Raw genomic sequence first — 13,274 nt, forward strand, 5'->3', positions numbered from 1 at the left:
GTGGCCCAACTTCTCTCTGCTCCTAATGTAATGAATTTGAGGGCAGATGGATGTTCATGAGCCTTACCTTTTTGTGAATGTTGGACAAAGTCCTTTGAAGAGATATTTTTGCCTCGGCATTTTTCTGATGAAGCGTTTCAGAAGCGTTTCAGTTTGTTGCCTTCTGTTGGTTGGCAGACCTCATGAAGCCTTACTGCAACATTGCCACATTACTGTGTCACTGTCAGTAGTGTGGGCACTTGCCACATGGTAGGTGAGTTTTACATTTTCGATAACACAAATACTTTTTTTGAGCTGTAGAGAGGTCAGGTGGAAGTTTTTCTGCAGTTCTGCCAAACAGTGTGATAACAGGAGCCCTAAGATAAGGTGTCCACGCTTGGTGAAGGGTGTGAGCGGGCAGAAGTGTTGGAAATTTCCCAAGATGTCAATATGCATCCAGTAAACACATGGAGGTGGGAGCTGTGTTTCAAAAATTGAAAGGTTTGTAAAACATGCTGTTCCCATGTGCTCTCAAAGGACACTTAGTGCAGCCTCTACACCCCCGAGTTTCTTTGATGATTTTTCTCTTTGTGGCCCTCTCAAGGGAGGGTGTGCGGGGGAGTGTCCTGGAGCTGGGAGGCACTGAGGCCATCAGCTGCCAACATGCCTGAGATAACACACACAAGGAGCTTAGTAAACAAGGAGCCTTCCTTTCTGCAGCACTGCAGTTAAAATAGTGGTTCTGTAAGCAGTTTAACCTAAGTAAATATTGCTCTATTTTTGATTACGAAGGTGCCATTTGTTACTTTTACGTAAGATGAAATGCTACTTTAGTTAGTTTTGAACTTTGGAAGTAGATACACTTTCTAGTAGAGAAATCTTTCAGTGTGAACTTTTACCTCTGTTTCTGGTGATACTCAGCTGCCAGCTAACACTGCTTCAAAAAAACCCAGCCATTTAAAAAAAAACCCAAACCATTGCATCTGTTGCATTTAAAAGGGTTTTTACTCTATTCATTACTTTCTTGGTTTTCATCTTTCAGATAATACTATCCATAAGAGACATAAAAAAATTCCCTCTGTCTTCATACTGACTTTCTTATGCTTGTTTTCTTGCACTGTAATGATAGATCAAAACAGAATAATATATACAGGTTATTAGGAAGTTAATTAATGAATGTCACAACACAAGTTATTTTTGTCTTTGCAGAATTTTTTAGCCTTCATTTATTTAACACCTGTGGTAATGCCTGAAATGTTCTTGTATATTAACAGAAAGCACTGAAGCTCACTTAACTAAAGTAACTTCATATTAATAATTTCTCATTTGTAAAACCAACTACATCATTTATTCTTCATCGTTTTGAAAAAAACAGAATTGTAGGGGAAAAAAGTAATTGGCAAATAAAATTTTCAGAGCTGTTCTGGAGTATTCCCAGTAAATTCCATAAGCAGTTTAAAAATTCCTTAATATGGTCTCCCACAGTTTGAGTACAATAAAAGCTTTGTGTCTTTCAGGGGTGTAGTGGGTAGAGGGACTGTAAGGAATGAGTGTTAAGATTAAGGAGATATGTTCTGATTTCTGCCCTGCTACTCCAAATGTGTCTGTATGCTTCTTCTGTTTGCTTCTTGTGTTTACTCCTTTAAAAGCATCTGCTTGATGGAAACACGTGAGTTAATTCAGTTATCTTGCAAGATGGAACAGGAAGTTTGCCATATCAGTGCAATAATGAGGAATTACTTTATTATATATTTAGTTATATGCTGATTAAGCTTCAGCTATGATTTTGCTGGTCTGCAGCAGATAAACCTAAGCCCTTTGCCCTTTGGCATGCTCTGTGCATTTAAGCACTTCGGGAGTGGGATATCGGTGAACAATTTGCCCTCTTGGCATCAGGTATATATTGTGGATAGTGGAGGTATTTAAAAACAAATAGCAGAGCAGCTATCAGGAGACAGTGTTGTCAGTTCTGTTTCAGACATGACTGTAAGTGCTGCTTCCAGCTCTGCTCTTCACTAGGGTCTTGTTGCTCAGAAACAGAGAAGCAGTACAAGTACAGCCAGGCACCAGTCTCTAACATCACCTCTCAGTGGCAACAGATCACACAGAGTCAAGACTGAATAAACATAAAAAGTCGATAAACCTTTTAAGCATTAAATGTTCTAAGCTGCCCAGTCAGCAAGACTGGTGAGTAAGAGAGCAGTCATTCTGTACTGTGATAGTATTTAGAATGGGGAATTAGGCAGTTAAAACTTCCCCTTTCCTATGCAACAGAGGAGTGTTGAAAGACTGCTGAGCTGTTTAACACACAGGCAAAAACTGATAGCTAGACTTAAGATCATGAAAAAAGTAGTAAAAAGGAACCCTACATTCCTTTGCAGCTGGCAGTGTAGAGTAGGAGAAATTATTTTAGAAGTATGTCACTTGTTAAGAATGGTATAAAAAAATTGTCTTGACTAAGTGGTGCTGAAAAGGAAGAAAGCATCAGATTTAAATGGCTGGTCTTTTTTACTTTACGTGGTCTTTGTTCTTTCCCCTGCTTATTTGCAGGGGCATTGGAGTAGATGACCTTTCAATAATTTCTGTGATTCTTTCCTTAGCTGGTGTATATTCTACTTTTGATAGAAATAATGAATGCATTTATAATCAGTATTCATTATAGATCCACCAAGTATGTTCTGCTGCTGATGTTTTTTGAGAAAGGATCTGTAGAGTTGCAGATACAGGCATAGCTGAACAGCTCTTCCAGCTGTGCTTTCTTTGGAAAGCTGCATTTCACCATTTGTACTTTATAAAACAACATTACATAAACATTGTGGTGTTAACATTAATTTAATATTGGAGAATGTAGCAGAGTTGAGTAGTACTGATTTTCCATGTTTCAGCTTTAGAAAGCTACTAATAATTGATATTTCCAGTATGTATGAGTTACCATGTGGGGGGAAAAAAGGATGAGCACATTGAAGATCATAGGTGTTGAGCTGCCTTGGCAGGAGAAACAGAAATTCTCCAAGCTGTTTCAAAGGAAATGCTTGCTAAAAGCAATGGGAGTGTTAGTGTTATCCCAAAATTTGCCGAGCTCCGGAGGAGAGCTCCGTTGTATTTGCTCTGCCATCCAGTGGTGTGAGAGGAAACTGAACAGGAGTCACACAGTTACTTGTCCTGAGATTCTAACTTAGCCCGAGAGACGCCAGGTGAAGGAAATGCATTCGAAGTTAACTGCGTGGGTTTAGGTGTTGGGAAGAAAACATGAATTTTTCTAAAGACATTATAAAGGGCGGTCAGGTTGTTTTTCCTGAGTTTCCTTTCCAATCTCCCAGCTACTGTTAGAAGTTGCAGGGGATGAGAGTTACCATACTGCATGTGATTACGGTGAAAGAGAATCTTTTGCTATCCATCAATGGTGAAGAGAAATTGATTTAATTTCAAGGAAGTTTTGGGGAGGAATAACTTAATTTGGGGCTCTAAATGCTTCACAGGTCTTGTGAGTGAGAAGTTGCTCAAATACTTCTCTTTAAATAGGCTTGTTGAAGTACTATATTTTTGTGTTTTCCCTCTGATACTTTGTTATTGACTGGGAGGGGTAGTAAACAGATAATATGGTTATGCTGTTGTTGAGTTTAATTTTACTTCTAACAATCTGTTTCTAATTTTGTTTCCTGTAGCTTTTTAGATGTTTTAATTAAAGTGAGGAACAGACACAATGACGTGGTTCCAACCATGGCGCAAGGGGTGATTGAATACAAGGAAAAATATGGGTTTGACCCATTTGTTAGCAGTAACATCCAGTATTTTCTAGATAGATTCTACACCAACCGCATCTCTTTCCGTATGCTTATTAACCAACACAGTAAGTAATTGCTTTTCTCTTCTTTGAAAACTCATTCGTTACTGCTTGTAAACCTGAAGCTTTGTTTTGTTTTGGTTTTTTTTCCTTACTCATGACTATTCTGTGCTACTTATGGTAAAAGATATACTGGCAACTGGTTACTTTGGTACTTTGCAGTGATCAGAAATGAATCCAAAACACCAGTGTGCTTTCTTTTAGAATTGTTAGTCTTTGTTAGTGTGGCTGTCGCTTTTTAGTCTTGTTGGCTGAGATGGCTTGTGAAGTGATATATGAAGTATTTTTAGATAGTAGTAGAGTAGCTGTATCTTTCTGCTCACAGAGCTTTCAACATAGTTTGTAGAGCTCATATTTATTTCACAGTGAAACGCAAAGATGCCATAAATTTTGAATAGGTTATGTACTATACATATTGTTCTTTCCAGCAAGTTATCTAGACTGTCTTGCCTTCTAAAGAGATTGAGTATTTCTAACTGAAGTTTTAGATTATATCTCATCTTCCCTTACTTCCTATTTCCTATTTATGGATAAATGCTGGAATTAGTCATCCTTTGTCATTAGGTTCTGTTTCATTTGTTGTTACTAATAAACTCACTTTTTTATATTCATATTACAGAGTGAAGGGAGTTACTTGCACAGCTCCTATTAACCAGTATGTGCAACCATGCAGAAAGTGATCTATGTAAAGTTAAGGACAGTCTTCTGATCTGTTTTAGTGTGTCTTGTGCCTTTTAGCTCTAGAGCTTCATTCTCTGCTAAGTATTCTGCTTTTCTGAGCTCTTAGAAATTGTTGTATGCTACAGAAAATGCGGACGCTGGAGTACTGTAGTATGAGGTGTTTTACTACAAGTTGTGTGTCTTTCCAGTAACCTTTTCCGTGACTAACAAATGCCTTGCTGTGTGTGCACAGATAACTTGGATGTGGCAAAGCATACAAAGTGAGATAAATGTACAGTTTTTTCCTTACTTGTACCTGGGCAGACAAATGACAGACATAAAACCAAGTTTAAAGGCTCTCATAGAAGAGTTCTAGCAATAGAGTACAAACATTGTCCTAATAGAATTCTTGGGCTGAGTGCTAGCATAATTTGCACTAATTCTAAAATATTAAACTTGATTCATTGAACTGAACTACCTTTTCCTATGGATCCTCTTCTTTAACTGATTGGAGCTTAAAACTGCTTGTAGGTGCTTAAAGTTAACCTTGTCTAATGTCTGTGTGTTAGCAGTGTTAGTGGTATGTCTGTGATGGCAAATATTAATCTTGAAGCACTGAAGAAAAAGATAATTGGAAAGCAGAATGCAAAACCAAGTTTTTACGTAGTTTGCATTTCTGTTCCTACATTCCTGGCAGACTGTTTCTTACAGCACCATTCTGCAAGGACACAGTACCCAGTGTATGAGCTTGCTGTGCCCAGGGTAGGAAAAGCTTTCAGATCTGGACTTTTGCTCACCTCATGCTGCACCTGCTTCATGTCAGAGCTCACTAACTTGCTAAAATAGCAGAAAATCACTCCTGAAATAAAGTATAAAACCTTTCTACTTCTTTGAGAGTCTTCTTTAAACTCTTGGTGAAGGGTCTGGTGAGTACCAGACCCTTGTGCAAAGAGGGAGTGGGGATCATACTTCTGAGATCCAGGGAGAAAGTCGAGTGAGTGAGTGAGACCTCTGTGCCAGCTGTGAAATTGCAGCTTAGGTGAGTGTAAAAGGCTTTTAATGATGCCTTACAGTTCTGCATTCCTTTTTACTGTAATGTTTTCATTGTTGTGAGTGCTTCTGTTCTGGCATAATGGCATTTTACATTTAAGTTTTATCTAATTTTTGATAATCTGCTTTGAAATGTAGGTTTTCACCTTAACCCTCCTACATCACAAATTCTGTTTTAACTAGTCTTAACTGTAAAAACTAGAAAAAAAGGGGGGAAGATGAGCAGTTAGACAAGTAGTCTTCCTAAATGAGGATTGTAACAATTTGCTAGAGTATCTTTTTACAAAATGATGCAGTGTACAGGAAGCCTCTGATACCATCAAATTGAAACTTTCTGGGCTGCCTCAAGGGTAATAAATAATTTACTACCATTTCTTTTTTATTTTAGCACTTCTGTTTGGTGGAGATATTAATCCAGCTCATCCCAAACATATTGGAAGTATCGATCCTAATTGTGATGTGGCAGAGGTGGTTAAAGGTAAGATGAAGTTAATATTTTTGTTGACCGAAATCCCCCCAACTTAAAATATGCAGAAATATGTTATTGAGATACAAGAGACTGAAGGTGATTTAAATCCATTTCTCTTTTCTTATTTTAATAAATGAAAGCTCTGCAGTTGCTCACAATAAAGCCCTGGGCTTAGTGAGGCTTTCTAATGTCTTCATTATTGAGAAGAGAGAAACTTTTGGTCTGTTAACAGAACTAAGAAAACAATTTGATTTTTAATAGCTTTAATTTGTACTTTTAAATATCAGATGAAGTGTCTAAATGTTTTGTTAAACTTTAGATGGTTTTTTCCTGAAATACTTAGAAGCGGGTTCTCATGTACTGCCTTTGTATCTCATGCTGGTACTACAGAAAACTGAGAGTAAGTGAAGTTGCCATTTGGTTTAGTTTGCTTTAGCTAGGCCTTTCTGTAAATGTCCTCGTGTGTACAGATATCCCGGTGAAACTCCTCCTTCCTCTGTCATCTGATCATACCACAGCCTGTTCTGTCTCCTGCAGAAGACATGGATGTGATGGTTGCACCTGACTGATCTGGCACAGTCACACTGAAGTCCTGTTTGCTGAGTTGTGAATGTTCACATGCTTTCAGAATGTTAACAAGCAGGCATGAGGCAATGCTGGCTGCTTCAAGAATTTCTCCGTGGGAGGTTCACACTCTGGGTGTATCTATTAGCAAATGCAGGTCTTGCTGTAGGAGAGAATTCCAGGCTCTATCCTTTGCTGCTGTTAGTGCAGCTGCAAAGGGGGGAAGAATGCATTTCTCCCCTTTACTTTCTCTCACCCTTTGGTGAAGGGAGAGGGAAACCTTTCTTATCTCAAAGTCTGACCTGCATGATAGCTTGCTTTGTAATGCTTTTTACAGCTCTCTTACGGCTTTTTTTCTAGCTCTTCTTGGCTCCTAAGGTGGCCTTTTTCAGCAGCTTTTTTTTTGTTTCGATTGACCGTACTCCACTTTGGTGTCAGCATTGTATATGTTACAGCCATGTTGTTTATTTAGCTTTTCCTACCAATAGCAATATTTGAATCAATTTTGATCATCAGATTCATACTTGCTGCCTTGGACAGGGGAGTGCATAGTGTCGGAAGGTGCTAAGTCCAGTTTTCAAGCAAGTAGCTAAAATAGGTCTTACACAGCACTGAACAAACAAGGGTGTAGCCAACAGTGTTGCCTTTCAAAGAAATGAAATGTCCTTAAAGACAGGGGTTGTATAGTCCTGTCAAGGTGATTGAGGCCTTTCCTTGTAGAATTGGTGGAGGGGTTAATTTATGTTCTGTATGCTGTGCTAGCTCCCAAATGTTCTGGTTCACAGGCAGCATTCTGGGCTGTTTATCAGTTAAAATGTCGATGTGGTATTGTATGTGGAAGCTACAAGCTCTGTATGCCCTTCAAACATTGAAGAAATTATTTAGACAGCCACTTCTTGCTTCAAGCAGCTACACCAGGTGTTGTGTCTGTGCTGTGTGAAGTGGCTGTCTCTGTCTCACTTAAGACTTTTGAGCTGACGGCAAATTCAGGTTTGTTCCTGGAGCCAGGATTTTAGATTACCAATAGATCCCTCACTCTTGTTGCTACTTTATCTCCATCCACACCATGAAGCATGCTTTGAACTTCACAGTCTCTTTCGCAGTCTTAGCACTCTGCCAAAGAGTTGAGTTTTAGAGGAAGATGAAATGTTAGACTGCACTCAGACTGACCTAGATTTGCTAAGAAACCAGGAAGAAATCTTTCAAATATAGAATCCCAGAATGGGTCAGGTTGGAAAGGAGCACAATGGATCATGTGGTCCAACCTCCCTGCTCATCCCAGATCACATGGCGCAGGATTGTGTCCAGATGGTTCTTGAACATCTCCAGTAAGGGAGACTCCACACCCTCTCTGGGCAATCTGTGCCAGTGCTTGGTCACTGCACAGGGAAGTTCTTCCCCATGTTCAGGTGGAACTTCCTGTGCATCAGTTTCTGCCTCTGGTCCTATTGCTCAGCATCACAGAAAAGAACCTCCAAAAGGCTCCATCCTCTTGGCACCTCCTCCACAGATACTCTTAGGCATTGATGAGGTCCCCTCTCAGTTGTCTCTCCTCAGGGCTGAACAGGCTCAAATCCCTCAGTCTCTCCTGGTAAGAGAGATGCTGCAGGCCTTAATCCATATTTGTTGCTCTCCACTGGACCCACTCCAGGATCTCCATGTCTCTCTTGTCCTGAGGAGCCCAGAACTGGACACAGCACTCCAAACACACCTCATTGGGGCTGAGTAGCAGGGCAGGATCCCCTCCCTGACCTGCTGGCAGTGCTGTTCCTAATGCACCCCAGGATTCATTGGTGTTCCTGGCCCCCAGGGCACTGCTGGCTCATGGACAGCTCGTTGTCCACCAGGAGCCCCAGGCCCCTCTCCTCAGAGCTGCTTTCCAGCAGGTCGGCCCCCAGCCTGTGCTGGTGCCTGGGGTTGTTCTTGCCCAGGTGCAGGACCCTGCATTTGCCCTGGCTGAGTTTCAGAGCGTTCCTCTGCCCATCTCTCCAGCCTGTCAAAGCCCTTCTGAAGGGCTGCACAGCTCTTGGGGTTATCGGCCACTCCTCCCAGCTTTGTGCCATCAGTGAACTCGCTGAGGAGGCCTCTGCCCCTTCCTCCAAGTCATTGATGAAGATGTTAAACAATACTGGGCCCAGTATTGAACCTTGAGGGACACCACTAGTGACAAAGGTTAACTTAAACTTTCTACTGGTATTTTAACAATATGTAAAGCCTGATTTGGGCTATGGGGAGGTATTTTCAGGGGGAGTAATTTTTGGTTCAGTAGGAAGGAATGAAGAATCTTAACAATTCCAGCTTTTCCCCCAAAAGATCTTGAAAATTAAGTATTGTAAACAGTATTGTGTTTGGAAAACTTGAATTTATGGCTGCAATATCATCCTTTTTTATTTGAGGTGGAAAGAGCAAGTATTAAATTGTAATAAGGGAATGAAAAATAACTAGATTTTTATGGTCAGCCTAAGATTATATCCTTCTGCGTTTTCAAGCCCTGAACAAGGATGAAAAATAGCTTCCCTCCAGTACTGTGCTTTTCTTTTTAGAGCTTTAGGTAGAGTTTTCCCTTTCTTGACAACTGGGCTACGAGTGTACAGAGAAAAAGGGACTAGATTGGATACCAGCTTCATGCTTGTAAACTAGTGCTCAAAATGAGTGTTCTGTTTGTGGTCTTTCACAGAGAGGATGAACACTGCTGGTCGTCTCTAGAAGATTTTGATAAATCAGTGTTTGTTGTGTTGTTTTGTAGATGCTTATGAAACAGCTAAGATGTTATGTGAACAGTACTATACAGTGGCACCTGATCTGGAAGTTGAAGAATTCAATGGTAATTATGAAATTATTTGATTGATGTATGTAAGAAAATGCATTTCTGATATGTGATTTCTAGTTTTGTTAACTAATTGTAAGTTGTAATTTGAACTCTGCAGTCCTGTATGCAGTTGCTTTTGTTCTAATGTGTCTACATGGGCACCTGAATTATAGTTTATCATCATGATGTGTGCTTCTTTATGCTGAATGCGGAGTTCTATCTGCTGAACTCGCTATCACTTTGAAGAAAATAAATCAAGACTCCTCATAACTGAGAAGGAAACATGCCTGCCTTCTAATCTAACTGAACTGAAACTTGTTTTATTCCAAAGTGTGCTTATAATGAATTCCACTGGCACTCTTGACACAGTGGTGAGCCCTTCTGTGTAAGATTGCAAAATTGGAATTTTTATTAGGTAGTCTATGCTTTAAATCCTATCATAAACTTATCACATGAAAATCTGTTTCAAGTTGATTGCAGAGATGGTAATTGGATGACACAAAACTGATGAGACAGGCCTTGTCAGCGTATTGACTGCTTTTTGTTCATTATTTTATTGACAAAAAGGAGCTTATTTTCTTTAGTTAAAAAAAAAATTTCCTAAGTGATCCTCTCCCAAATTTTGGACAGCAGCCAAACAAGACTAAGATGTTTCCAGACTTCAGTAGCAGAATTGCAAAAGTCTCAAAAATAGGTAACACTCAATGGAGAGTGTGATATATGGAATATGTGTTGCTCAAAGTACTACTGAGTAGTATAGAAATATTTCTCTACACAAGGTGATACTGTCAGCAATGAGGTATTACCACCTATCTCTCCCAAAACCAAGGGACCCAACCTTCCCCTTTTAAACTGGGTGATTCTAGAGATAAAAGTACTGAGTGTTGCAGCAGAGGAATCAATCAATGCAAAATTCATCTGACAGCGTAAGTAAAAAGATCCAACAGTAGAGAAAGCAAGCTGCTGGAGCTAAAAAAAAAAAGTGAATAAAGAATGAACTATTTCCTTTAAACCATCTTATTATCAATATGAGGAAAGGAACTTTGCAAATTACCTCACAAGAGCAACGATATCTCATCTTCTGTCTCTGTGCCTCAAACAAGTGTCAGTCAGTTTGCCTTGGTTTTGGTGAAGTAAGGGAATGGGAGTATGGGCTGATAAAATTAACAGGATGAAGTATCAAGTTGCCTTGCAGAGCATTGTTTTAGTCTTCTCCTTTTCCTAGGATTTTTCACTACCATGTCTCATAAAATAATTACTGGGATTATTACCAGCCCTCAGTGCCAGAAGGAGTGAAGTTGACTCCAGTCATGTTCTTAGTGCATATTTATATCTTTCTGGAATTTATGAAGCAGACAGTTCGAGACTTCCCTTCAGTCTGAACTGCTGCTCAGTCTGACTTTCTGTGACTGCATAATTTAATGCCAGTAGATATTTGAATGTTCAGGGATGACTTCATCTTCAGCACCAGAACTGTCCTGGAATGTATTAAATGCAGCTGTATTATTTCCTGCCCAATCAGTCAATGAGCATTCTGGCATTCAGAGCTGTGCCAAGCTGTACCCCTCTGCTGAAACACTCACAGGGGGACAGCAGTGGGCAAACAATTCAGTGATGGTTTGGAATATGGAAGCTGTGTTATTGTTTGAAGTAGATTTGAAATTTTTTATGAATACTTACATTTTATATGTTTTAATGAGGGGAAAATATGTAGTTGTTTTTAGAATATTTAAGCAGTTACTTTTTCTTTAATTTAAGAATCTTTTTGTGCAGCAAATATTATGCTTAAATAATATGTGAACATGTGAAAGTTTCCCACCTAAGTAGGAAAGTTCCCTTGGTTAACATACACTGTTGGTAGGAAACCAACCACTGCTTAGTGAAGCTTCCTATCTAAACAAAGTCTGCTGACTGGATAGATTTGAAGATCGTAATTATAATGTGTTCTTTCAGGTGATAGCAGTGACTAAAATTTATGGTTTTACTTCATGAAACTAATTTTGCACTGGGAAAATTAGAACATGCTTACATGCTTGTCTTTACCTACATGTTCATGTTACTCTGATAAAGGGCAATGCTACAAAATACTGTTTTGAAGAAAAATGATTTGACATTTTTCTCTTTTTTTTCTTAGCTAAAGCTCCAAACAAGCCTATTCAAGTAGTCTATGTACCTTCTCATTTGTTTCATATGTTATTTGAATTATTCAAGGTAGGTTGCACTTGTTAATATTTGGGAGGGTTTTGTGACCCTATTACTGTTGAAATTGAGATTCCTTCCGGTTACAGCTCTCAAATGTTATTTTGGTTTTCTTTTCTTAAGTGTATTCTTAAGTTTCAAACACTCTTCACTTGTTTAAAAGCCAGATTTAAACCCCTCTCTTATGACCTTGTGTACTTAAAAACTGCCTGGTTTCCCACTTCTCCTGTTGTGCTTTTGTGGCTTTTTTGATTAACTTAAAACACTCAAGATAGTTTAGTTTTGCAGTGATGGAATATTCATAACCTTGCAGTTTTCATGAGCTTACTTCTTTATTGCATATTTGAGGACTGGTTAGGATCAGTGTCTTTACTGTGAAAACAGGCCCTGTGTCTTTGAATAGTGTAGATGACATGCTTTGTTTGGGTTTATGTGTTCTGAATAATTGGAGCAACAGTGAAAACAGAACATGTGAGAGCTGTTACATTGTTTGAAAGAAGAGAGGAGGTCTCTGAGTGGTGTAACCAAACACCAGAAATTGAGGGGAAAACTTGTGTTTGGCCAGAGAGAAACTTTTTCAAAGTACTGGTTTTTGGGGTTTGATTTCTGACATTTGTCAACTATGTTCATGTAAGTCTTTCCCCATTTTGCCATTTGTAACACTAGTTCTAGGGCAGAACAGGTGAAAATTGGTACGTTACATGTGGGTATGTTTTTGGTACAAGTCGTGAAGCAGGTTGAAGGCAGTAAGTTGTAGCTGTAAAGAACTGGCAGTGGAAACTCTTGTTAACATGCATTATAAAATCAGATTGACAGGTGGTATCTTAAAAATTGTGTGACCCAGGCTGAGAAAATCAAAACTAGCTTTCTGTGGGTGAGCATCACTGTTGGTGTTGTGCATGGTAGAGGTGAAGGATGTTCTCATCCCGTGGGTATATTTACTTGATTTCACACAGGGAAAAAAAAAAAAGTCTTGCTTTCTTTTCTCTGACTATACCAAGTAAATAAAAGTTATGTATAACAAGTTGTAATGTAAAAATTCAACTGGGCAATTCATTGACTGGATGGCACTTGAATTTGTGTTAAATACAGCCTTCTCTACCTTTTACACAACTGTAGGACAGAGTAGAGGCAACAAAATAAATGCAAGTTCTAGCTTGTCACAAAAAGCTTGTATGTTAAAGTTAGGATCAAAGAGACTATTTTCTTTTACCTTCAGAATTCAATGAGAGCTACAGTGGAATTGCATGAAGGTAAGAAAGAAGCCTATCCATCGATCAAAACCTTAGTCACTTTGGGGAAAGAAGATCTATCTATTAAGGTAAATGCCTAAAAATAATATACAGCTTGCAAACCTGCTAGGTTTAGATTAGTATGACATATAATTTGAAAAGGCAAATTAATTATTGTATCATCTGCTTCATATTCATTAGAATGGAATATTTTCAGTTGGGAAGGACCTATGAGGAACATCTTGTCCAACTGCCTGACCACTTCAGGGCTGGCCAAAAGTCAAAGCACGTTTGTTAGGGGCAGAGTCCAAATGTATCTTGGTCACTGACAGATGTGGGCCATTGATGACCTCTGCAGGAAACCCATTCCACTCTTTGACCACCTTTCCCATACAGAAATGCTTCCTGATGTCCACTCTAAGCCCCTGCTGATGTTGCAGCTTTGAACTGTTCCCACGTCTCGTCACT

At 39.2% G+C, this 13,274-nt stretch overlaps 1 protein-coding gene across 2 annotated transcripts in view; it reads left to right on the forward strand.

Annotated features, from left to right (window-relative positions):
- PDK3 (pyruvate dehydrogenase kinase 3) overlaps nucleotides 1-13,274 on the forward strand; it is a 55,283-nt gene that overhangs the window by 29,845 nt on the left and 12,164 nt on the right. The window contains exons 4-8 of one of the 2 annotated variants that reach the window (XM_032100854.1): nucleotides 3,645-3,829; nucleotides 5,922-6,011; nucleotides 9,313-9,390; nucleotides 11,510-11,586; nucleotides 12,794-12,895. In XM_032100854.1, coding sequence (XP_031956745.1) covers nucleotides 3,645-3,829; nucleotides 5,922-6,011; nucleotides 9,313-9,390; nucleotides 11,510-11,586; nucleotides 12,794-12,895 — 532 coding nt within the window. The remainder of the gene's footprint in view (nucleotides 1-3,644; nucleotides 3,830-5,921; nucleotides 6,012-9,312; nucleotides 9,391-11,509; nucleotides 11,587-12,793; nucleotides 12,896-13,274) is intronic. The other variant, XM_032100855.1, reaches the window with a different exon arrangement.

Source organism: Corvus moneduloides, chromosome 2 (genome assembly GCF_009650955.1).
Source record: "Corvus moneduloides isolate bCorMon1 chromosome 2, bCorMon1.pri, whole genome shotgun sequence".
Classification (NCBI taxonomy): Eukaryota; Metazoa; Chordata; class Aves; order Passeriformes; family Corvidae; genus Corvus; species Corvus moneduloides.